Below are 27,203 nucleotides of genomic sequence, written 5' to 3' on the forward strand. Positions count from 1 at the left end.
TCAAAAGGGAGATTCTCCACCTTGCACTTTGTTTCAGGAGGGAGAGTAGATGACCTTCTTTATATGATTGCAGATGCTACTGACCTAGCCAAGGAATCCAAAGCATCACAAGATGCTCTGAGGACACGTTTTGAAAGTTATTATAGCATTAAGCAGTTTGTGTTAGTTTTCTTGACGTATTTTAGTGAAAGTAGAAATCTTTTCCCATAAATGTAATTAATACACGTGATAATTTGCCATTGTAGTTCCAAGGGACACAGAATAAAACACCTTTCTTCCTATTGCATCCAAATGTTTGCTTTCTTTATCATATGGAGTAGAAAGTGCTTGTCCCCCTCTGCGTCTATTTACTTTCTGCTGCTACCACCAGAGAATTCACATTGGGTTGTGTGTGAAATAAGGAAAACCCTCCATATGGCAAGTGAAACAATCTGTCTGTCTTTTTAGAAACTGACTGACATGATGCCAGGGTAGACCAAAAAGTTTTGGTGGGTTGCAATAATGCATCTATGATAGGGAGAGAGACTATTCTTCAATGGGGCACCACAAATGTTTCCTCCAGTGCCACAGATGGAAGTTTTAAACTTATAGCCATCCTTTCTACAAGTTCATGAAATTGCAGTGTATCATCAGAAGGACAGGAAGCAGATGTTATTCAAACATTCTCATCAAGGGATGAAGCTGTTTCCAATTCTGTCTCTAGTTGTTGGTATTCTATCTGAAGAACTAGTTCTTCCTCCTTCTCCTAAAGTATAAGAAACAAAGGTAGGAGAGTGCCCTCTGAAAATAAAAATAGCAGTCAAATCCGAGAATCTGATGGGCAAGTCTTTTATTGTTCTTTAGTCAAAGAGAGATTCTTGTGCCAATAATATTGAGTATATAGCACCTGGATGGTGCCCAATAGGACCATACAACTGACAGTGACCAATCTTGCTAGTATCCATATTCTAGTAGTTCATAACCAGGCAATGGGGTCTGAAAACTCCACATCTAAGAGTATACCCTGTCTTGCAAGGTTGAAATCTAGCATGGAACATCAGTATCTTAGCTCATTCCTGTTCCTCTTCTGATTGAAGATCCAACCTTGGAATTGATGCAGATACAACTGGTGAGACCACATGAACTGAGAAGTGCAGCATAGCAAATGGTGGGAGAATTTTATTCAGTGTTTGGAGAAGACTGAAGAAAAATGAGAAATTTCATCAATCCACCTTTGCTTTTCAGGTGTGGAGATCCAAGTAGCAACATCTGAGGGTGCTTTTCTCTTCCGTTCTTCAGATGGTTTGTCCCAGGGATCCAGTACAGGGTCTGGCTGTGGATTCAGCTACTACAGTAACAGTCATAGCTATGTGCGACTATGATAAATGAACCATCTATTCTGGAAGTATCTTGAGTACCATTTTGGATCTGATGAAGTCATTGGATCTGGCAGTTGTGTTCTATGCCAAGTGTTAAGCTGTCCTACAGTGGCTCAAGAGCATGAGTACCAACCTCAGGGCAGACAGTTAAGAAGCAGGACACAAACCCCAAACTGGCTGTGAGTTCTATACTTGGTTTTCATTAACAAGTATCAAGTATAAACTCCACAGGAACTATAACTGCCTAACCATGGAGTCAAAGACTGTCCCCTTGGCTACTCCGATCAATCTTGCCACCCAGGTAAGCCTGCCTTTGTGATAGATGGTCCCTTATATCAAAAATCACAACAATATTCAGGTTACTCCCAATCTCAAAGGACCAGTCACTGACCCTAGGTCAACTGCGCTTCAGATTTTACACCAAAGAAAATGTTTGTAGCCAATCCTATAACAAATTGAACATTTTAGAAGGAAGCAGAGACCTACAGTCATTTAAAACTTTACAGTTTCAATGAAGCTGTATGCAATCTTTCTCCCGCTCAGCACTAGCCACCTGGATGGGAAGGAGAACAGTTGGAGCAGGAAGATAGGGGACAAGGGACAGCAAACTAATATAAATTAATGCATATGACTAACATAGGTCAATGCATGTAACTAGCCCTTACTTGCCAGCATTAACAAGGGGTGAGACTTTCAGTTATTGCCACATCTTCAGGGGCTGCTGGTTCCTGTATTTGAGGGCCCAGATCCTCAGGGAGGACCCTAGGATCTATTAATAAGTGTTCCCAAGCCCAACAAGGTTTTAACACATTTACATGGAATATCTCGTGTTTCCTCTTTTTGTCTGGACAGAGAATTTCATAATTGACCTCTCTGACTCATTGGACAATGTAGGTTAATGCACATAACTAGATTGGCAGTAATTCATTTGTTTTTAAAAATGGAATGAAGAATAATCAGGGAGGAGCATTCTGGCATAGTTTCTGTATTAAAAAGGATTAATTTAAAATATTTTAAAATAATGTAAACTATATAGAAGAGACTAAGGCCATTTTTTTAAAGATAAGGGTTTAAAATATTTATAAAACAGGAAAAGCTTGAATTTAAATAAATTTTGAAATATTAAAAAAGGCAAAGGTATTTGTGACAGGTGAAGCTGCTCCATGGTGCTGCTTGTGAGGCTAAGTGTGGCACTACAGGTTCTTCCTGAGTCCACAAGTTTTGACTGCCTTCTTGGAGAAGGGTGGCTTGTGCTGTAAGCTTACCAACAGTTTCTAAACAGTTACATAAAAATAAACTTCGAATTTGGCTGCCTGCGCCTTTAAAGAAACAAACAAAATCTCAAAGGCAAGCACTTAGTTGCAGTGCTTGAAGGCAAGGCTCTGACCTGGATAGCACTGAAAAGCTCCAATTCCGTCCCAGTCTCACCCAGCTCTGCCCCTGAGAAGCAGCAGACAAGCCTTAACTGACCTGCTGGCTCCCAGTTGGTCAGTGTCTCCTTCTGGCCTTTGCAGGCCTTTGGAGGACTAAGTCTTGTTGGTAGCCTGATCTGGGTAGGGGAGTCTTAGAGTGCCAATGCCTCCAGCAGAGTGCAGAAAAGGCCTGATATCAGAGTTATAATGAATGTTTACAGCTAGACAGACAGGAAGACTAGGGCTAATGACAATAATAAAACATGGAAAAAGGGTTATATAGAACTGTAAAGGTGAATGCTAATTATAAACATACTCCAAGAAGATTCTGGTTGAATATAAAAATATACAGGAAAAAGGCAAGCAGTAAAATAATTTTAGCGATAAAAAAACAATAGGGAAGGACCAAATATAGAAAAATAAGATCGCGCTAATAGGCTGTGGCCCATGGTTCAGTATGTGTGACATGTCCACTGTGTGTTTGATCCACAGAGGATAAGAGTCTGCTACACCTCCCGATTAGAGGACTTAGGCCCCGATCCTGCAAACACTCACATACTTAACTTTATTTGAATGAGTAATTCTATTAAACTACAGGAGCTTACACTTCTAAAATACAAATTAAAATGCAGTTTACCAAACTGCATAGAAAATTTAATTTTCAAAACTATAGTATGCATCATTAAACTGATGTAAAACAAGTAGTTATTTCTGGAAACTCCATTTCATTCTTGTTTCTTTCCTTTCTCTCATAACAAATGTGATTACCCATTAGGGCTCTCCCTCTCACTACCTACAATGGCTTTTTTGTGGTTTTATAGGACAATCTGATTGGTTTGTGAGCTTCCCACGAGAAGACAGCACACAGATACAGACATAGACACTGCCTATGCAGGATGCTCTGACAGAAAAATCTTATGTACAGAGCACCCATTCAGCTACATTTTAACTTGTAAACCAGTACTGTAATGGGATTTTTGCCTTCCCTTGAAATCTATCTTAATATGAATATTTCTAAAAATTCAGGCTATTCATTATAGGAGTCTCTTCTGTTTTCTTGACATGATTCCCTCAGGATCAAATGGCATACTTAGGAGCTTAATGGACAGATTTTTGGTCATTTTCACTACATGCCCTCTGAAAAAAGAGTTGGATTTAACAATTAAGTCTATTATAATGATAATCCATTTGTCAAAAAAGACAGTCACTTAACCTCTGCTTGCCACCACATACTGTAGCTAACATTGTCTCTTGATCTGTTATTCCAACGTTCCAGCAGAATTTTAAGCACCATTTTCTATTATTATTACAGAGGGAGCTAACTGAGATGCAGTCACTTGTCAAAATTGACCTGACACTGCCAGGCAGTGAATAGGGGTGACCGCCCCGGGCTCCATGCTTTGGGGGCCCCCGTGCTTGTCCCCCAGGCCTGCAAGCCCACACGTTCTGGAAGGCAGCTGCCCACGTTCACCTGGTCCCAGCTCCCAGCTTGGAGATGGGCGCCCCTGAGTCCTGGGAAGCTTGGCGGCAGCTGCCCGCATCCCGCTCTGTCCCAGCTGGGAGGCAGGCGGCAACCACTCAAGTCCTGGGAAGCTGGGAAGCAGCTGCTGGCTTTTTGGGGAGCTGGGTGGCAGCCACCCACTTCCCACATGATTCCAGCTCGCAGCTGGGAGGTAGGCGGCAGCCACCTGTATCCCGGGAAGCCGGGTGGCAGCCTCCTGAACCCTGCGAGTTGGGCTCGAAGCTGGGCGGCAGCTGCCTGCGGCCTGCCTGCGTCCCGGGGTCCTAGCCTGGCGGCAGCCTCCCACACCTCATGAGCTGGGCTCGCAGCTGGGTGGCAGCCGCCCGGGCCCTGGCTCACAGCCAGGGGACAGCCTCCCATGCACCAGCTCAGAGCTGGGTGGCAGCCACCTGCCCCCAGGGTTCCAGCCTGGTAGTAGCCTCCTCCACCCTGGGCACTACAGCCCCCTAGGGATGGCCCAGCTGCCAGGTCCCCTTTTGACCGGATACCTAGTAACCCTATGCAGGTCCTACTTCCACACTTGGCAGGCCGCAAGTATCCATGGGAGATGCTGGGCCTCTGCAGCTACCCACAAAGAGCCCCTAACACAGATTCTTTGCTTTACAATCTCACTACCATGGACTCCCCTGGTTGCAGCTGCTCAGGAGCCCCCAGATGGAGGCTTTGTGGAAAAGATAATACAGCCACGTGAGAGCAACATGCACCCCCAAGCCCTGCTTCTGGCCTGACTATTCTTTTCTCCAGTCTGCCCAGTCTCCACTCCCACAGTGTGGATGCTGAGCTTTGAGGAGGCAACCTAAGCCGTCTTCCACACAGAAGGAGGGATACCCGCATGCAAAAAGATATATGCGGGTGATTTGGGTCCATGTCTTACTTGTCTGTAAGGTACCACACATCCCTACAGTGCCATATAAGCGACATATAAACAAATACACATTTCTTATGACAATGTACAGCCCTTCATATTACAGAATACTTAGCTCCACCTTGGGGGTTTTGAGTAAATTCCTAAGAAAAAATTCAGTGCAGACTTTAAAGTGTATTTCTCTCTCTCTCTCTCTCTCTCTCTCTCTCACACACACACACACACACACACAAAACCCAACTTGGGTGCAGTTTGGCAATTGCAATACAAAAAGATAATCCCTTGAGAGAGCACTATATTATATGTTTGATTTACTTCAAAATAATTAAATATATACATTAGCTCATCAGTTTTATGGATTTCAAGAACCATGGCTGTTTGTCTGAACTCACCCGTTTATGTAGACGTTCTGCTTCCTCCTGATATGCAGCAAGCTGTTGTTTCCATTGTTTTACATTGGCAGTGGACTCCAGCAGAGCTGCTGTGAGCTTGGCATTGTTACCCTTAAGTGTGGCCAGTTCTGCCTCCCAATGCTTGCTGATTGTCGAACTACAAACATAGAATAAGAACCATCATAATCATCAGAGCATCATGTTTTTTCTTTTTTGCTCTTCATTGCTACAGTGCTTTCACAAAACACTGAAAATACAGCAAATCAAAGAGACTAATTAAAAAAAATCTCTCTCCATTGAAAGCTCAAACGAGAAAGGTACACGTGCAGGTTTAGTTGCTCAAACAGTTCAAAGTTCAAATTCTCAAAACACTTAAAAATAGATTTCTCAAAAGGAACATTTCACCATGGAAAAGTGTAATTATAAAAAGCCTTCATAATACACTTTATCCTACCACAGATATATGTTGAAGTCCAGGACTGCTTTCTAAAAGTAACTGCATGTGATTTTAAAAACATATTAAACATAACTCCTATGGATTTAAATATATATATACTTTCTATGTAACTGATTTAAAATTTTTTTTTAAATATATTCTAAAAAAGGATTCACCCAACATATTGATTTCAGAGAATTAGTGTAGTAGTTTAGAGCTACAACTTAGCCAGCCTAATTACAATATCTCTAGTACAGGAGTAAATCAAACCCAAAGAATACTCTCTCCATAAAATGCCATATATAATTCAAGTACCAACATTCAAATATCCCAGGCGAGCCACCTGAATTTATTGGGAAGCTTCTCCACCTAGAAAGTCCATTCTGGACTTCCTTGCGAATAACTTTATGGTGAATGAAGATATTTCCATAAATATGCATCCCTATTTCTAATGCTGTAATTCTGCTTTCCTGACATCTGTAAATAATAAAAATCTGGTACACTTCTCTGTTCACTTCTCAGTATGAAAATTATGCATGTTCCTGTAACCTTTTATTTAGGTGGTAGGTAAAATAAAAGATGAAGCCTCAGTTCATATTGTAAAACGTCTCAATTATTACTTCTCAGATTTCATTACAAAATAAAAAAATCTTCTGTGGAGTCTGATGACCAAATCTAAACAACCATAAAATTAATTACTATGACATTAGCTATTTTTAAAGGATGGAATCTTTTTTCTGCACCAAGGAAATATTATGCAGCTGAATACTACATGGAATAAGGACGAGACAAAAATAAAGGTCACCTTTAGTCTTATTACCTTAGATGGAGATTAAAGCTGTCCTTCACTAAGGGTAAATCTCTCCGTGGATGCAACTGCCCCTCAAATAGGAGGGTTGCAAGCTGCCCTCCCTGCAGCCACACAAGTGAATCAAGACCAAAAGGTTTATCCTACACTGGTTTTCCTCATCTACATTTATGGAGGTTGAATTTTGTCCAAAGATCTACACAGGATTTTAAAACTTCAACAGCCTAGTAGTTTAAAACTAGAATCCTTTTGATTTCTGTGCATCCATATAATGAGTATTTTATCCAAAATATATAAAGACCATGAGAAATACCCGTATTCTCTAGCTTTGTTTTTCAAAAATGCACTACTATTCTAACCAACTAGTAACCGTGCTGTGTTTTAACATGACAATATAAAATAATATAGTAGTGACATTAATTATCAAACAGAAATGAATATTTTAGATACATCTCCTTGTGCTTCACAGTTAATGCCTGTAGCAAAAAAAAAAAGCTCAGGTAATGGCCTAAGTGAAAAGAGATCAATTGTCTCAGTCCATTCCAATGGACAGATTTCCACATCACAAAAACTATCACCATAACAATTACACTTTTGTCAGCAGCATTGCAAATTTTGTCAGTCAGAAGTGCAAAGAGACCAAGGACTGAATAGACATGGAGCTTTTATCACTCTCTCTCAGTCCTAGTCTACACTACAGAGCTAAGTCGACACAAAGCAGCTCACATAATTCACCCTGAGTCTACACTAAAATGCCACTCCCACTGATATATCTCACCCACTACACTGACTGAGGCCTGGTCTATGCTACAAAGTTAGGGTTGGTCTACACTGCCGCCAGCAGTCGATGGGAGACATGCAAGCTATCTCCTATCAATGTATTTATGTTTACATACCACGGTATCTACACAGCACTGCGCCAACAGGAGACACCTTCCCATTGATGCAGCCTTACTCCTTTTGGGGAGGTGGACTGATGACATCGACTGGAGAGCCCATCTCCCATCAATTGAGCAGGTCTACACTTCGTGGAGTACACAGGAGGTGGTGGATTTCCAGGGTCTGTGGGGAGGAGAAGCTGTGCAGGCACAGCTCTGATCCAGCTGTAGAAACATTGATGTCTACGAACAGATTGCTCGGGGCATGGGGGAGAAGGGCTACAAGAGGGGCCCACAGCAGTACTGTGTGAAAACCAAGGAGCTGAGACAGGCATACCAGAAGGCCAGGCAGGCTAGCAGTCACTCTGGTGCTGAGCCTCAGACATGTCACTTTTACAAAGAGCTGCATGCCATCCTGGGCAGAGGAGCCACCACTACCTCCAAGAAACCTATGGGTACTATAGGGGAGCTGGAGTCACAGGCCCTTGAAGTGAACAGTGAGGAGGAGGTGTTGGATGAGGAAAAGCAGGAGGATGGGGGAACAGGAGACCGGGGGATCTAGTGGCGCAGCAAGCCAGACCTATTTTTGACTCCCAAGCAGTCGAGTCAGTCCCTATAGTCCAGCACAAGCAAGCCTGATGCAGGGGAAGGAACCTCTGGTAAGTATGCAGTTTACTTTGATATTGCACTGATACATCTGTTCATTTACTCTTTTTTAATCATGCTAGAAGAGGTAGTGAAATAACCAATAGAGGTAGAGTCACTATCTGTTTCTTATTCCCCTGTACAGTTAGGCAGAGGGGGGCTCGAAGAACAGTTTGGTTTTTTGCACCAGGATATCCCATATATCCTCCATAGAGATCTCAAGGAAACTTTCCTGAAGGTAGTCTGCAATCCTCTGCTGAAGCTTTCTAGGGAGAGCTACCTTATTTCTTCCACCATGGTAGAACACTTTCCCATGCCACTCAGCAATTACTTCAGCAGACACCATTGCAGCACACAAGTTAGCAGCATATGGGCCCAGTCTGCAGCCAGGCACATGCAGGAGCTGTTCTCTTTCAGCCTCCATTACCCTCAGGAGTGAGACATCACCTAAAGTCACCACTGCCTGTGGAAAATGGTGCCAGTATTCAGCTCAATTGCTCTATCTGCATATACTCATGCCCGTAAGCTAGCCCCCTTCTCCATCACCTCCCTCACAGACCATAGCCACCATGGCTGGGACTGCCACTCTGCTCTGTTAATCCCAAGGAGAAGTGAGAATGTAGTGCTCATAACTTGTGTGGATCAAGGGAAGTGAGTTCAGCATACTAAATTTCCATTTACTTTGTGAATACACTCACAATAGTACCTCTGTGCATTGTATCTTTTGCAGCTGGAAATGTGGCCTTGAGGGTCTCTCCATCCACACCAGCGGAGCTACTCAGCCAGATGAGGAGGAGAAAACGTGGAATGACATGTTCCAAGAGATCCTGCAAGCCTCTGGTACTCCACAGGGCTTGGAGGATCACCCTTGCAGACAGAATGGACAGGGATAGAGTGGAGAGGAGAAAAGCACAGGAAAAGGAGAGAGACATGCATCAGGAGATGCTAGCAATTTTCAAGTGGCAAACAGACATGCTGGAAATTCTTGTTGACCTTAAGGTTCAACAGACCCGGGCTCACCGTTCTCTGCAGTTCATAGAGAACTGCATTCTGGGACCTCCTTATACCCCCTCCTTCCCACAAAACACACATTCCACATGGCATCTATTTATGAAAACTTAATTAATCTTTATTAATTCATAACCTATGCTGGCTATGGCTGACATCATTCACAGATAATAGTAATAAGTGTATTTGCAATGTTATATTACTGCATACACAGCAGTCATTACAAGGTTCATATGGGGTGCAAAAAAACAATAACAGGCAGAGCACAATACAGCAACACACATTACTGTGGCTGTCTATTAAAGCAGTCTTTCAAAGCTTCCCTGAGCCATACAGATCCATGTTGAGCTCTTCTTATAGCTCTGGTAGCTGGCTGTTCAAAATCAGCAGACAGCTGTTTCACCTCTGCCCTCCACCCTGATGGAAACTTTTCCCTTTCGCTCCACAGATATTATGAAGCACACAGCAGGCACATATAACCATTGGGATTTTTTTTCCACTGTGGTCTAATCTTGTGAGTAGACAGCACCAGTAGCCTTTCAAACGGCCAAAGGCATATTCAACTGTGATTCTGCACCTGCTGAGCCTGTAGTTGAAGCACTCCTTGCTGCAGTCGAGGTGGCCATTGTACAGCTTCATGAGCCACGGGAGTAAGAAGTAGGCTCAGTCTCCCAGGATCACTATTAACATTTCAACATCCCAATGGTAATCCTCTGGTCTGGAAAGAAAGTCCCTGCTTGCAGCTTTCTGAACAGGCCTGTATTCTGAAAGATGAGTGCGCCATGCACTTTCCCTGACCATCCTACGCTGATATCAATAAAACATCCCCGGTGATCCACCAGCACTTGCAATACCATAGAAAAGTAGCCCTTTCTTTTGATGTACTCATTGGCAAGGTAGTCTGGTGCCAAAATAAAGATGTGTGTGCCATCTATTGCCTCACCGCAGTTCAGGAACCCCACTGCTGCAAAACCATCCACTATGTCCTGCACATTGCCCAGAGTCACAGTCCTTCGTAGCAGGATGCACTTAATGGTCCTGCACACTTGAATCACAGTGGATTTTCCAACTCCAGATTAATTCTCAACTGATGGTAGCAATCTGGCATTGCAAGCTTTCACACAGCAATTGGCTCTTGCTTCTCCACTGTCAGTGCAGCTCTTATTTTGGTGTCACAGCACAGGAGGGCTGGGGTAAACTCTGTACACACATCCAGGAATGTGGCCTTGCGCATCCGAAAATTCTGCAGCCACTACTTGTCACTCCAAACCTGCATAAGGATGTGATACCACCACTCAGTGCTTGTTTCTCAGGCCCAGAACTGGCGATCCACTATCTACAGCTGCTCTGTGAATGCCAACAACCACCTTGAACTGTTTCTTTCTATGTCCCACAGCAAGCTAGGCTCCAAGCAATTGTCCTATTCCCCACGGCTCCTTTCAGTATTTGAAGACCCACCAGAGATCAGGCATGTTGTACTCACAATGCTCATCACAATAGAGCAGAACCACGTAGGATCCATGATTCTCACAGTGTACCCGCTGGTTTGTGGGGTTTTTGAAAAGAAGCATGAAACATTATGGAATGCAGATAAAATTATGTGATGGAGAGAACTACATCATGTGACACTGAAATCATGTTTCCAGTCACCCCTACGTGACTTGTTTGCACCCATGAAGCATTACAAACCCTTCCCAAAACAAAAGTGATTTAATTACTGCTGTGGCTTTAAGTCAACATAACTTAGGTCAACTTAATTTTGTAGTGTTGACTTGCTCTCACATAAAATAAGTTCATCCAGGTTGGGGTTGAGGAATATTGGCAGGGAACTATAGGGAAACAGTCCCTGCCTATGCTGTAGTTGCTCTTTGAATAAATAGAGAGCTTCAGTCGCTGGGAGTAATCAATCTGGTGTCATCCACAAGCCCTATATTCATTTACAACACATGCAAAGGAAAGAAAACATCATCTAAGGTAGATACACATAGGTGAATGTATTAATGTACACAGGTGGGATGTACAGTACCATAAACATACAGCCTTGCATGATGTTGGCATTATACAAATAAATAAATACAAAAACATGGATTGAAAGGCATTTATCTTGTTCTGTGAGTATTATGCCTGTTTTGTTTTCTTTTTATAAGAGCGACAGCAACATTTAAAAACAAGTGCACTTTGACCCTGAACAAAAGTGGGTTTGAACATCACATATATAAGCAGTAATTCATTCTGTGTCACTGTTTCAGCTATTGTGTTTCCCTCTCTCATCCTATATATATATATGCAGTCTATACGGCAGCTGCAAACCTTACATACGAAGCAGCTGACATATTTTTAAAAGATGTTTATGGTATTCTAAACCCATCAGTTAAGGGGTGCTTGTGAGCAATTCAGTATATTCCATGCAATACTTCTTAGTTTTAAACCTGCGTTTCATTAATTACACATGGGCTCCTCCCCCAAAAAAGTGAACAGTGTTTGTTGTTGTTTTTTAAAATAAATCACCCCCCTTCCTTCCTATCAGAATGTAGGGAAAAAATTCTCTAGAATGTTATTTCAGGATCTATTCAACTAATTAAAAGCTTACAATTCAGAAATGTCAACCTCTCTTCTCAAACTGCTAGAGTAAAACGACTAAATTTTAAAACAATAAAAAATCCTACTTTCAGAAGCATGAATCTTACAGAAGTATGAAGGTTGTGACTCATTTATTCCAAGAAAGGCAAGGGAAGTTAACTATTGAAAAATAACTCATTTTTTGCTTCTGTGGCTGATGGTCAGATTTACTTTACAGTGGTGGCAGCATGACAGATAAGCAAAATCTGTTAAGGACATGCTTAAGGAAACCACCTCATTTATTTTTAATAGGTATTACTTAATTACACATTATATGCATATTTCTTTCCTCCCTTTGGTTCTGATACTGCAAATACAGTTAAGTAACTTTATGCATACAGGTAATCCCACTGAATTTAACAGGACTAATCACATGAATACAGTTGCTCACATGTGTAAGTGTTTGCACTTAAGGCTTTGAGGACCGTTCTGCCTTATGAAAGAATTATATGTACAAGATTTTATACTAATGTATCATAGCACAAAGTTTTTTTTCCAAATAATTTTACAGGCTAATCAAAGACTGTGTTGATTATTTTATATTTTAACTTAATGCAGCATGGGTAAGTAGGTATATTTATTTAACTTTTATATATCCATCTTAATACTAGGTAAACTTATGAATCAATAAGATTTCAGAAGGTAGATTCCAGCTATCTATAAATAATGATGTAAGTGTGATCTTTACTGAATGCATTGCACCTGTACTTTTGAATCATCCCCTTGCCACCCTGCCAAGAAAAAAGCCTTGACCTGTTTTATTATTGCTTGTATACTAGAATGTTGGCATTAAATATTCCTGAAGCATTCATTTTCTAGAACAATAGATTCAGCAACAATTCTATTACTGCTTTAGCTATGCAGATTTTAAACTTAGACAGTGTCCCTAGGATTTTTTATGTATTTAGAATTATAGTTTTCAATAGGACTTCACCAGTACTATTACTCAAGCATATTCTCAGGCAGTTGACTTATACAGTGGACTTGAACATTATTATTTTAATACAGACTTTTATAATATACTGTTCACAACACATCCTGGAATTTCTCTAAAGGATTTTACTGTACATTCTGTAGATTTTTTGTGGTTACATAAAATAACAAACCATATTCTGCCTTAATTTATCTAGTTTTATTTTTGATGATGCAGAATAACTTCACAAATATTATTTCCCCTAATAAAATTTCACATCCTCTAACAAAACTATGACAATATGGTTATTATTTCAAGTTTCTTTTCATTTAGACATTACAAGATTTGAACATATTTGAATTTATATATCTGGTAGAATCAGGACCTGATTAAAATAACCAATGTCAAATTAGTTTATTCATCTTCTTAACAATCACAGTGACATTTTGTGCAAAACTCCCTAGAAGAACTCAATTAAAGCCCAATAACGTCCTCCAATAGCGGCGCTGAAAATACAGGAATAGCATCCATGAAAGACAGTAAAATAGTCAAACAATACACGAATGCAAGCCATTCAGACTGAGGATTCCCAACTACCAAAAGCAGGCCAACCATATCTACAAGTGAACGAAGATGGCATTGACCACTTGCTGACTGAACTGAGGACATACCTGGAGAAGACTGAAATTCCAGATTGCCCATGAAATATAGAACTTGTCTAAACATAAAGGGGCAGAAGCTCACATGGTGCAAACTGACATAGTTCCACTGAAGTCAAGCTTCCAGTTTGAAGTAAATGAAACAATGACAATCTACACAGGCTGAAGATCTGCCCAGACATTGCACCACTTAAACTAAAGATATTATTTTAAATTGATTTAATCCAGAGCAAAATGCTGTTTGGATACTTATTTTGGGTAAACCAGGTTTATTTTGAATTAGTTTAAATCTGTGGAGTAAGAGCGTCTACAATGGTGTTTACAACAGTTTAACAAAAATAGTCCATATTTGTAGATAACACCATAGTTAGCTAATATCACATCATTAGTCCCACAGGAAACATACATTCTTTGCATGCTCTGTGTGCTCTCTCTGGTAGGGCATATGCCAAGGCAGAGGCTACATGGATCCAGCAGTTGGAAGAACCTGCATAGGAAATGCAGAGGTGTTGCAATCACTATTCCAGTCCATACAGTGGAATATTGATCATGGAGGAGTTAGAATCATAGAAGATTACGGTTGGAAGGGACCTCAGGGGGTCATATAGTCCAACCCTCTGCTCAAAGCAGGACCAACCCCAGCTAAATCTTCCCAGCCAAGGCTTTGTCAAGCTGCAGCTTAAAACCCTGTAAGGATAGAGATTCCACCAACTCCCTAGGTAACCCATTCCAGTGCTTCACCACCCTCCTAGTGAAAAGTTTTTTCTTAATATCCAACCTATACTTCCCCCACAGCAATCTGAGACCATTGCTCCTACTTCTGTCATTTACTACCACTGAGAACACCCTAGCTCCATCCTCCCCGGAACCCTCTTTCAGGTAGTTGAAGGCCGCTATCAAATCCCCCCTCATTCTTCTGTTCTGCAGACTAAACAAGCCTAGTTCTTTCAGCCTCTCCTCATAGGTCATGTGCTCCAGCCCCCTATCATTTTTGTTGCCCTCCTCTGGACTCTCTCCAATTTGTCCACATCTTTTCTATAGCGGGGGAGGGGGTAAGGCAAAACTGGGCACAATACTCCAAATGTGGCCTCATCAGTGCCCAATAGAGGGGAATAATCTTTTCACTCGATCTGCTGGCATTGCTCCTACTAATGCACTACAGTTCCTCAGTTGATAATAGATGATAAAAGCAGGAAAATTTTCAGCCTATTAGATTGTTTTCTGAAATCTATGAATGTCTGAAAATAGAAGATTATAATGGAAGAGACTTTTCAACCATAATTATAATAGTGCTACTGCAGTATGGCCTCCAGGCATATGGATAAAGAGGAAAACAAACCATTGTACTGTGTAATAATAAAATGAGTGTCATTAGGATCAACTAAGACATATACATACTGTAGATGTGTACAGTATACAGAGGAAAGTTTCCACAATAGATTTATAGATGCTTATGTACTATATATAAAACCATGTTTTTGCTGTCAGTTGCCTTTATGATCATAAACACATCAGGGAGAGAAAGAGTTTGAACCTCCATTACAAATCTATATGACACTTCCTGTACATGAAGTGTAGTGTTAGTTTAATATCAGACACATCTGCTATCTGGGGACTGTACCTTGCATTTCTCAAGGGGAGGGATTCAGAGTAATAGTAATTCTTCGATCTCTAACTTCTAATACTTACAATAATTTGATTGCAGTGGTGTTTTAGCCATGTTGGTCCCAGGATATTAGAGAGACAAGGTGGGTGATGTAATATCTTTCATGGGACCAACTCCTGTTGGTGAGAGAAACAAGATTTCAAGTTTACACAGAGCTCTTCTTCAGGTCTGGGAAATGTACTCAGAGTGTCATAGCTAAATACAAGGTGGAACAGACTGCTTAACATAAGTAGTTAACATATTTCAAGAGACCATTCAAGGTTAAATGGCCAGTTAACACATCTCCAGTAATAGGGGGGAAAGGAGGGGGAAAAAACCAGGAGTGTATGGGGGGGAAGGTGAGAGAGGATTGAGTGGGTAGATTTTAGTTTAGTAGATTGTTGTAATAAGACATAAATCCATTGTCTCTAGTTAGTCCATGATTCTTAGTATCTAGTAACATTATGCATTTAAGCTTCCAGGCTTGTCTTTTGAAGGTGTTACGTTGGTTTCCTTTGCAGATGAGGACTGAGAGGTCAGATATAGAGTGATTGCTTTGTGAAAAATACTTAAATTCATAAACTTTGCTGGACACTAAAATTAGGGTTGCCAGTTTTGGTTGAAAGTATTCCTGGAGGTTTCCTCACATGACAATCTTTCATTAAAGCTTAATCTTTAATTCCTGGAGACTCCAGGACAATCCTGGGGGTTAGCAGCCCTAACTAAAATTCACAACTTTGCTAGACACTAAAAATCACAAGCTGAAGAGACACACTGGATTTATGGCTTATTACAACAATCTATAGCCCAAGAATTCCCCACCCCAGCCATTTTTGCTCATTTCCCCCCTATGACTGGAGAGATGTTAACTGGCCACTTCACCTTGAATGGTCCCTTAAAATGTGTTATCTACTTAGATAAACAATTTGTTCCACTTTGTATTTAGCTGTGACCCTCTGAGGACTGGTCTACACTTGAAACTGGTGTCTAACTGCAGTGTAGGTATACCCACAGATCTCTTCTTCAGGATTTAAAACACTCCAGCAGTGTAGCTTCACTGCTGTAGTGCTTCAGTTACCTATGCTAATGTAGGGTGACCAGATGTCCCAGTTTTATAGGGACAGTCCTGATATTTGGGGCTTTGTCTTATATAGGTGCCTATTACCCTCCGCCCCCCACCTTCTCTCCCGATTTTTCACACTTGCTGTCTGGTCACACTGTGCCAACGGGAAGGATTCTCCCATTGGTGTGGGTAATCCATCTCCCTGCGAGGCACTAGCTAGGTCAACAGGGAGGTGGATTATCTACGCCAACAGGAGAATCCCTCTCATTGGTGCAGGCAGTATCTACACTGAAGCGCTACAGCAGTGCAGTTACACTGCTGGAGCGTTTTAAATCCTGAAGAAGAGATCTGTGAATATGCCTACACTGCAGTTAGACATCAGTGGCTGGCTTGTGCTAGCTGACCCTGGGAACACAAAGCCTATGCTAAGGGGCTATTTAACTGCATTGCAGACACTTGGGCTCGGGCTCCAGCCCTCGCTCTGGGACCCCATGAAGGAGGGAGGGTCCCAGAACTCGGGCTCCAGCCTGAGCCCAAACATCTACACTGCAATTAAACAGCCTCTCAGCACAAGCCCCGCGAGCCTGAGTTAGCTGGCACCAGCCAGTCATGGGTTTTTAATATAGACATATCCTATGTAAGCTCGAAAGCTTGCCTCTCTCACCAACAGAAGTTGGCCCAATAAAATATATTACCTTACCCAGCCTGTCTCCCTCATAATTTGATTGTCAGTACACAGCAGTCAAAAACAACTGCTTACTTACATAGTTTGAAATAACCTCGATTCCCTTGCTTAATATCAAAGCATAGTCCACTGATCTTTTTAGGCACTATGAACAATTAACATTGAACCTGTCCTCATTCTTGTTGGGTATTAGTAGTATAATTTAAATAAATCGCTAAGGAATAGCTTTGCTATCTGTCCATCTGTGACCCGAATACAATGCCAGAGGCTAAAAATGCATGATTATTTTTTCTGCAAAGTAGGTCACTTAAGGAACATTAATCCTGAAAGCTCAAAATCACCATATTTAGTTGTTTTTGGCAAAAAAAAAAAAAATTGTTGAATTTAGAGTGATGATTATTCCAGTAGCTGCCTTCAAATAGTGAGAATACAAAAGATGGTCTAAGTAACAGATATTTGCTAAATTTATTTGGTTTGCTGCACTATGAACAGAGCTAGATATCAAAGTTTTGTTTTAAGTTTTGCTTCAAAATTGTAGAAATAGCTATGATTGTAATGTGATTTTTATAGCACCACACTTATGTGTCAATTTACAGAGTAATTAATGTATTTCCCTGCCTCAATAGTTTATAATTTAAATCAAATAATATAAAGCAGCAGCAAAGTATGATAGAAGAAAGAAAGAATGATGGCTTCACTACATTTTTTTCTTTTTTTAAACAATGAGATAAGCTTTTGTTACATACACATATTGTTGAGTACTGGTTACTTCTTTCCTGTCTATTGTTGTGATTAACTGGACAGTGTACACAAAGGAGATCATATTAGATATCGATTGAAGTTATTGATAAATTGGAATTTTTAACAAAGTATGGTCTCTTTAAAGATATGACCACAAGATAAATACAGAGTATTTGCTTCAGGTTTAACACTTTAAACCAGACCAGTGAAAGACTAACTTTCAAAAGGACCCTTATTCTTACCTAAAGCATTCAAAAGAATCTTTAGGAAAAGAAGATAGTTCTCCTGGGAAGAGGGGAAGGGAACATTAAATGAGTATGAAACATTTGTTCCCTTCCTCTGGACTAAGGAATATTTATATTAAGTTAATGGAGCTACATCAGTGAGAAATGGAGTAACACAGTGTGATTCAGGCCCCAGATCTCAACCCAGGTTGAACCCAGATTTGATCAAAGGAAAAAAGATAAAAGGAGCGTTTGAAGAATGTCTTGATTACAGAGGTTAAGGACAGAGAGACTTATTTATTGTACCACTTAAAGAAAAGCAGCAATGGTGGCAAAATGGACTAAAGACATTGGGTGAGGGCATGACCTTATCCGAGGTTATTTTCTTCAGGGCAAATATAGAAAATTAGTCTCATTTCGGGAAGTATGTCCTTCACATGGAAGTTTTCTAGATACTAGCAGAAACTTTTGTACACCAGACAATAAACTGGGCATATCAAAAGCTTGTGACTCAGATTTTAGACTGTACATGAATGGATGCTGAAATAGGGTGAAAACCAGGGTTGCCAACCTTGCATTTTAGTTTTTACTGATGTGAAGATCTGAAGTTGATTTTTTTTTATTGACATGATAAATTTTTATTGACATTACTAAAAATATCATAAACAATACAATAATGTCACAAAAGTGTGTACTCATTCACGATATTCTGTACACAAGAATACGGAATTATGCAATTGTTTTAGCTGTAGTTAATGGCTCAATCTGGTTATTTGGGCATGCGCAATAATAGAAACAGGAAATTGATAACGTTGACGATCAGTGTAATTTTATGATACAAAAAGTGATTCTGAACGACGACAATCAATGTCAAAATACAATATGTTTTATTTCTACCCAATTTCACAGACATTTTCCTTTTTTTTTTTTTTTTTACGGGTTTACAGACTGTTAAAATTGTACATTTTTTTTACTGACTGCCCGTAAATTTACAGACGGTTGGCAACCCACTGAAAACATTCCCTCTGAAGGAGAATATCTGGGGCTGATCTAATGATTCAGAGTAGATTCTCAGGCTAACACGGGTATGGAGAACCAAAAGCTGGGAAGCTCCTGGGGTAACCAAGGTAATTTAAGCACTTTATTCTCACTCTATGACATGCTTTTTTAATCAAGTGGAATGGAAGAGAAGGGAGGCATGAAAGAATCTGTTACGGTCTTCTTGGTTTTTCCCTTACTTGGAGCAGTATATTATATTTGCTGTTAAGCTCAGAGACACAGTAGAGTTGCGCAATCACCGCCCCATTCAGTGGTGGAGATAAAACACAGTGTCTTTTGGGCAAATGTGTGAGGGTGGGTATTTGTGAGACTAGTTCAGGCTTCTCTTTCAAGGGCTTTTGGTATACAGACTTATTTTCATTTGGCATTTAATTTGATTCATAATTTCAAATTCTGGAAGGTCAGCCATGTAATCATGGGCCATAGAAAGGGGGAGAGCTGCTTCTGTGGGATTGTTGTAACCATTTACTATCTCTAGCTTGTTAGGGCAGGGACCATATTTTTGTTATGTGTGTACAATGCCTAGCATGATGAGGCCCTGATCCATTATTGGGCCCCTAGGTGCTACCACAATGCAAATAATATCTTTCCCTCTGAAAGCCGCTCTGCAGTAGTTGTAGAGGGAATGTGGTTTTGTATCTCCTGAAAGACAACTGCTGTCCATAACATGATCCTCCTCACCAACCACATATGGCATTTTAGTGCAAGAGTATGATGCCATAAGCAAAACTGGCTTGTGCAGTTTGATCCACTGCACAATGAAATACACACCATTCAGAGATCGCTTCAGGACCAGCAGACAGTGAATGAGAGTATATGATCATAGCTCTAGAGTTGTGCTCCCATGGTATCCAGAGTACTAAGAGACACTGCAGAGGCACAGTGCTCTTGCTGTGGAACTTGAGAGATGCAGGGATTTGAGGACAAGACCTCTCACTGAAACAACAATGGAGAAAGGAAATATAACCCTCCTCCCCAGCCGAACAATGCAGATCTCAAGTTTCCAGTCCACTACCTGTCCTGTCCATGGGCTTTTCCAGTTTAGCTCTATTCTTTCATTGAACTTGTGCTGTAAGCAACATTGTCCTTTGTATTTTTTGCACATTTGTTTGTAAGAAGAACAAACATGCTATATTTATTTAACTTGCATTATCTGGATACAATTTAGGGAACTCACATCCTAACCCTCAATTATTTCAAAGTACTACTATATTTTTATGTTAGTAATTAAATTTATACTATACAAAGGATGCCATCATATAGGTCACCATTGTGTGCCTCTACTGAAAGTCTATCTAGCATTAACAACTCTGTGTTATAATTTCTGGCTAAGCTTGCTCTCCCAAAGGGCTAAATATTTTCTAAACATTTTTTACTACTGCACTAACACTAAACTCTTGTAAATCTAAAGTATTACCATATACTCCGAAAAAGTAAAACCCATCCTGGCCCTCCTCCCACAGCTTTCATTACAATTGATCATCAATACTGCTAAGGCAGGTGCATACATGTTTTGCACTTTTACCACAACTATTGTTTTCCATGATTTTGATGGTTACAAAGAATGGATACTTTAAGCTGCTCCAGACCATTAGATTTGGAATTCACTTCAGTTGCTGTGGTACAAAATACTTCGTTGGAAATGATATTCATTAAGAGTACAATTTCAAAAGCTCTTAATTTACTTAAGTACTTAAGTCCCATTTTCTAAACTTAGAAGTCAATGAAAGTCAATAAGACTTAGGCTCCAAAATCACTAGAAATTTGGCACTTTTGAAATTGTTATTCAAAGTGATAATTTATATATGTGCTGCTGCAATCCATGTTCTACCAGGCGATTACTACTAGGATGTAAAGGAGGTTCCAGTTATTGTAACGTTCCCTAACCTGGCCTCCCCTCATTTATTGTGCTAGTATTGTTCTAGGATATAAATGCTGGGTCAAATTACACTCCCAATTACACCTGAGAAACTCCCTTGGCTTTAGTGGAGTCACTTAGAGCAGATTTGGTTCTTTTTTTCTCTGAAATCCAGCTGAGATGGTAGAGACAAAGGGACAAAATCTGTTCTCAATTCCACCAGTGTAAACCCAAAGTAACTCCATCAAAGTCAGTAGAGGTTCCCAGGTTCCTTTCTGGGCTGGATTTAAACAACCCTGTGTATCAGGTGGTAGGCAGTCCAGTATACAGTGGGACTGTATAAACAAAGGGGAGCGATCCAGGATTCCACATTTTTCTTGCCTCCCTGGGGGTACTGTGTGCCTTCAACAAAACCAGGGAGTAATAAACTGTACTATCTCTGACTGCAGGAGTGCACGTGCAGGCCCTGTGCAGGCCATGCAAGGGGGAGGGGGAGAGAGAGCAAGATACACTTCCCCACTTGCACCCTTGTGTATGGGCCTGCTATATCCTTGGTTATGTTACTGCCAATGACAACACATTGATTGCTGTTACTAGTGGCTGATAGGGCTCAGTTCAAACAAGGACTAAGTTTAAATGATTATTTGAACCTTTTCGGATGTCCCCATGATATCCCTAACTATGTCACACATTCCCTGGGTCAGCTCTCATCTCTTTACCTTTGGGACTAAAAATGCTGAGGAGAGCTGAAGTTCTAACACAACGAGGGGGCCCTGTAATTTTAGTACCAAAAGTAGAGGGACCATACCTGGATTTGATTAGGTAGATGGAGAATGATTAAGAATGGTTTTGATGATGTTCCTCATCTACTGTTTTTTCTGGGTTCCAGGCTATATTATAACAGTAATATCAAATAGCAGCTGATGCACTCATTAGCATATTATGACTGTCATTTTAGTTATCCAAATAAGTACAGTGAAACACATTAACTGCATAATTAGTGCATGAGATATACTGCCATTTCTCATGCTGACAATAACAATTTTATTCCATTAAGGAAGCAAGAGCTACATGAGATCATGGTAAATTTAATTAAGCCTAGTTCAATCTCCCATGATAACCATGCAATTACTTAAAGTTAGTAGCTTAAATAGGTAACCCAAATACATTCTTTCTACTGAGCTGTCTAAAGACAAATAACAAGTACATGTTAAAGGATGTGAAAGAAACATAGTATTAGCAATGAACTGACTCTTAGTATTCAACCCTCACACAGCCAACAGTGGCTTGCAACGCCACTGTGTGTTCAAAAACTGACAATTGTGCCATTTTACATCAGAATTTTACACTAGACTAAAACTATCAAATTTGTTTCACTTAAACCAAGGCTCGTAGGGGGTCAAACTCGCACTTTTGCACTCAAAGATATAAGCTGCCTTGGTAGAGTCCAGTAGTTCTCAAATTATGGTCTATGGACAATCTCTGGTCAGCAGAGACTTTCTTCTTGTCTCCATGATAACATGTTTTGAGAACCAAGTGGGCGGGAGGGGAAACTGGAGTGGTAATGGGGAGGTAGACTATGAGAGGATATATAAATGTCTGGTTTGGCCCCTTCTTTTCCTCCCGGCCTTTGTCTTCCATACACAGTGGGATACTTAAAAAAAACAACAAAAAAAAACCATTTACAGTAATATTGTGGACAATATGAAATAAGCAAGGTAATAGATAACCAATGTTCATAACCCAATGCTGGATATTTATTCATTGGACTAAGACAGTTGCTAGTTTCATTTAATCCCTAGCCAAATGAAGGAATTTTAAGTGAATTTGCAGGTCCTGAACTATCTTAAATTTCTGTTAGCACCTTTTTTTTTTTTTTTTTTTAAATGAATGAATGAACTGGTCAGAGGCCCAGGCATCTTTATCTGTAAACTACAGAATGAAATTGTTGCAGAGGAAAAAAGTGTGTTCAACAGCCTATTGCAATAATAGTTTCAAAGAACATTTAAACTTTTGCCAGTTTATCACTCATCTCTTGACGTCATGGGAAATAGCCATTTGCTACCCCGTCTATCTGTACTTTTTGGGTGGTTTGTAAGTGTTGGGCAAGGTGAAATGATCATTTCATAGGGAAGAGGATCTTGAACCCTCACTAGCTTCCAAAGCCTGGCCCACATGGACCTTTTTTTCTAAAATAAAATTTCCACTATTGCTATCATGGTCTCAACTGCACTGGTGAGATTGCTAGCACAGGGGAGGAAAAGAGCAGTGGCAGGTGGCAGCATTTTGACCCCTAGTAAACAACATGTTAGTTAAAATGCCAGAAAATTCCCCACATGACAGAACTCAGAGAACTTAGAGCCTGCTCTCCCTCCCCTCCAACTGTACTCAATATGAGCTCAATGAGAATTTGGCCCCTCTGGCAAGTATGACTTGACAATTCTACAGAACAGATACTGCCATCTCATTTTAGTTTTAATATTTGAGACTTTATGCTGAACAAAGTGAACAGCTCTTTGGACTCATCAATTAGATTTAGGTTTATGCTGACACGATGAGTTTACTTATATTTCACTCAACATTTTTAACTATAGAAAAGGAAAATAAGATCTTATTCCTGTTATGGAAAGCGTTTCTTTGATGAACAAGGCAATTTGATAGTTTATTTTGAGACTTAGCAGCATTCCAGTGTTATCTTCCTTTGACTGAGCCCCATTGGCTTAATCAAATCATACTGTTTCCATTTGATTTGAAGTTCACAAGATTCTTTCCAATTCTCAGACCTCGGTCATATCCTGTATAAGAACAGCTTGCAGGATACCACAATCCCCTGAATTTAGATAACTAAAAAAAGTTGGGTGTGTCATGACAAGATGATGGAACACCATTATCACATCTCAGGTAATTATCTTGCTTCTTCCTTCCACTGGACAAGATTTGCAATGCTAGCAACTCTAAAAGTTCATCAAAATGAACTGTCTGATGACAGATCCTTGTACATGTGTATTAGAAAGAGGTCAAAAGTATCCTGGACATTTTATTTGTCCCATTCATTCATTTAAAGTGCACTGTTTTTTCTCATTGGTCACATCTCCAAGAAAAATAAAGCCTCAGGGTTTTGTTGACAAAATTGCTTAGGTGACTGGTAAGAAGTTCTAGAGGTGAATGGCTATACATTACCAGTTTGAATCCAATCAGCATTACTACTAACCAAAAGTTGCTGGCACCTGATGGCTATCTGGTGACCATTATAAAATTAGTTTGGTGGTCCTAATCCAATTCCTAGTACTCCACAACACAATGGTACTAATTGGCCATCTGGATTACAGTCTCAGCACGCAGAAGTAGAAACCGAGCTACCTTTTAACCTCTAGACTCTCACGATTGTTCAGATTATATGATCAGAACAACAAGCAGTGAGAAATCTAATTTGGCAATATTACACATTGCCACTGGCATGAGGGGTGGTGTTGACAGAACCCACAGACAAATTTTCTGAGGTCAACGTTACTAGCATCGTTAGCACAGTTAAGATCTTGAAAGCCTCTCAAACTCTTGCAATCTATATCCAAATAAGGAAGCTGTTCTCCTTAACTATAATTCCCTCCTAAACTAAGCCTTCTCTAAAGATGATCAGGGAGGATGGGATAGAGAAGTGACTCATAGCTAACACCAGATGGACTTTATCTTCATGTTCATTTCCATATGTGTCACTGCTCCTAATCCCATACCTACATCCAAGGTTTAGGAAAAGAGATACCACTCAACTTCCATTGCAAGGGGCTTCTGCCTCCCACTCTGACAAAAAATAATTATCCTGACCAAAACAAGCATACCAAAAATGTTGCTCCCAAGCTGCACCTCAACGTTAAAACTTATGTTCAAATTCACATTTGGCATTTAAACTAGACCATTGTGGGACATAACCAGAAAAACAGACAGCTGACTTCCCCAGTCTGTTGTGGTAATCCCCTGGTCTCATTTTACGTTTCAAATTGTAACCTCTTTAGAGCAGGGACTGTCTTTTTATTACATGTGTGAATAATACAAGTGTGAATAATAGTGCCCTAAATCTTTGACTGGGACCTCTAGACACTGTATTCTAATTCTTGCTCTGCCTGTGAGTTAAATGAGTTTGGAAGATATACTAGACGCAGCATATGGATTAATATTGAATGGTGATGGTCATTTACAATTTTTAACATCACTCTTACATGTGGGCTTTGGAAACCTATTTATAGTGAACTCTGATATTGTGGAACTGGATTTATTTTGGAGAAGTTCTCTCACCTGGGTTATACAGAAGATCAGACTAGATGATCACAATGGTCCCTCTAGCTTTGGAATCTATGACTTTATGTTTACAAAATTGTTTCAACCCATTTCAGTGAACTTTCACTCTCTGCTTTTTAAGGGCAAATCCAGCCACCTCCTCCCTTTTGCAGCAAAACCAAAGGGGCTGGAGGTTGAAAGTATGCAGGATATAGGTGAGCCAGAGGAACACAAGAGTGGGTTTGGAGGATTTGTCACTACATCAATTCCTCCTGCCCAGTAAAGGCCAGTGGGGACTATTTCTGCCAGGGTTGGTGTACTCTTAATGGAGTGGCTCCACATGTTGGAGGTGGGAACGGACCGGGTTTTTCCAAGTCTCTACACAAACATGCAGGATGTCAATTATAAAAGTTTGTCATTCAACTTTAATACAGCTGTACGATCTGCACACACAGCACTGTTGTATTTGAATCTTATGAATAGTTTACTATCCTTAGAAGCTACAATATTGCATATTTATAAACATACAAGTACCAGGAAAAAAGTCTAATTAGTGTACTTCTAACAGTGATAAAAACTGTAAATGACAATAGTTCAAGGAAAACTGATGTTTTCTTACAGGAGGAAAAATAATTCTCGGTCTTAACAGTTTTTACTTAAACTTTATGTGAAACTTTAGAATTCTAATGAATTTATGCTGAGACAATTCTTTACAAAAACAAAACAGAACTTTACAACAACAAAACACAATACTCAACTAAAGAGGCTACTATGAAACACATATAAATGTCTGATTCTGTAAAGAGAAGTGTGTGGATGGATGAAAGACACATTCAGTGGGGCTCTGTGCAAATACAGGGGTCTGACTGAGCAGTTTCCCCAAGAATTTATGATCTCAGTAAGACTCTTCTGCAATAGCACACCTTTGAATTTAGGGGTGGGGAAGATCTTTAATTAATCAGATGAAAATAATGGACTCCACAGACTACCATGCAATAAACTGTATGTGGGCTTTTTGAATTAGATTGTTAAAAGCAAGCTGTCTGCTTTGTGTGAACATTTAAGATCCCATGGCCCTTCACGCTATAACTGGAATTTTTCCTAAAGTCATACTTCCTCCTCTTTTACTGTGATATAAAATGATCCCCGGTATTAAAAAGTGCTATAGAGATGCCAGATAATATATCCAGCATTTCAAATAGATTTTAAAAGCAAAGTACATCTTGATGTTTATTTGACTCAAACCACCAAATAGCTAAAAAAATTTCAATAGTTCCAGTAATTTAGTGTTCTTTTTAAAAGCTTTGTGCCATTTTTTTCCCAAAAAATTTGGAGGTCTCTTAAATCTGGGTGTCAGGCCCGTCATGAAATGAAAGGATCTCATGAAATCTAGTTTTTAATGTAAGGTCTATCAAAGATAGGCAGTTTAGGAGAATGACTTAGGTACAATTCTGCCAACACACATACAGAGTTGAATTCTCCAGCCCACTATGGCTGCTTTATACCACTCAGGCAGCACAAAGTTGCACAAAGGAAATCTCTACTGCTACAGAGTCAGCAGAGGCAGTTGAACCAGTTCCTGTAATAGTCTCCACTCACCACTGGTGGAGGAGGAGGTAGGGGATGTTCCAGAGTAAGAAGAACATTCAGCTATACCATATCTGATTCCCACTGGCATAGAGTTACTGAAAGACTTTACACCAGTGGAATGAGAGAGTTTCTCAACAGCTCTAACCTAGGGTGGGTGGTGCAGGATTGGGAGCTGCAATCAACTGCTCACTGCCCCTCTGCACCCAATGAGGCACAGTTCAGAATCCAGCTCACCATATTTAAATTTAAAAGAAAACAAAGCACAAATTAAAAAATGATCTATGTTCAGTTAGCTGCCCTGTCAATCTTAGAGAAGGAGTAACTGACAATAATTCTAATTAAAACTAACAAAAAACACTGCTCTTACTCTCGCTTGTAGTGGCTTTTCTTGAAGCATTCTTTTTCTGACCGATCAGTGAGTTATATCAACCTAGACTTCCTTAGACATACATACACTCACATTTAAATATGGGCCCTGATCTCTGAAATACTTTATGTTGTTTCTTTAAAGAATAAGATTCTAGCCAAACATAGAAAAGATGAGCAGCAAA

The 27,203-nt window shown here is 40.1% G+C and overlaps 1 protein-coding gene across 3 annotated transcripts in view; it reads right to left on the reverse strand.

Annotated features, from left to right (window-relative positions):
* Nucleotides 1–27,203, reverse strand: part of HOMER1 (homer scaffold protein 1) — a 154,076-nt gene that overhangs the window by 25,400 nt on the left and 101,473 nt on the right. For 2 of the 3 annotated variants that reach the window (XM_067569300.1, XM_067569297.1), the window contains exon 6: nt 5,550–5,706. In XM_067569300.1, the coding sequence (XP_067425401.1) occupies nt 5,550–5,706 (157 nt within the window). Of the gene's footprint in view, nt 1–5,549; nt 5,707–13,121; nt 14,003–15,204; nt 15,298–27,203 lie in introns of those variants that run through there. The other variant, XM_067569299.1, reaches the window with a different exon arrangement.

This window comes from Emydura macquarii, unplaced genomic scaffold (genome assembly GCF_026122565.2).
Source record: "Emydura macquarii macquarii isolate MOO-44397 ecotype Brisbane River unplaced genomic scaffold, CSIRO-AGI_Emac_v2 contig_2897, whole genome shotgun sequence".
Lineage (NCBI taxonomy): Eukaryota > Metazoa > Chordata > Testudines > Chelidae > Emydura > Emydura macquarii.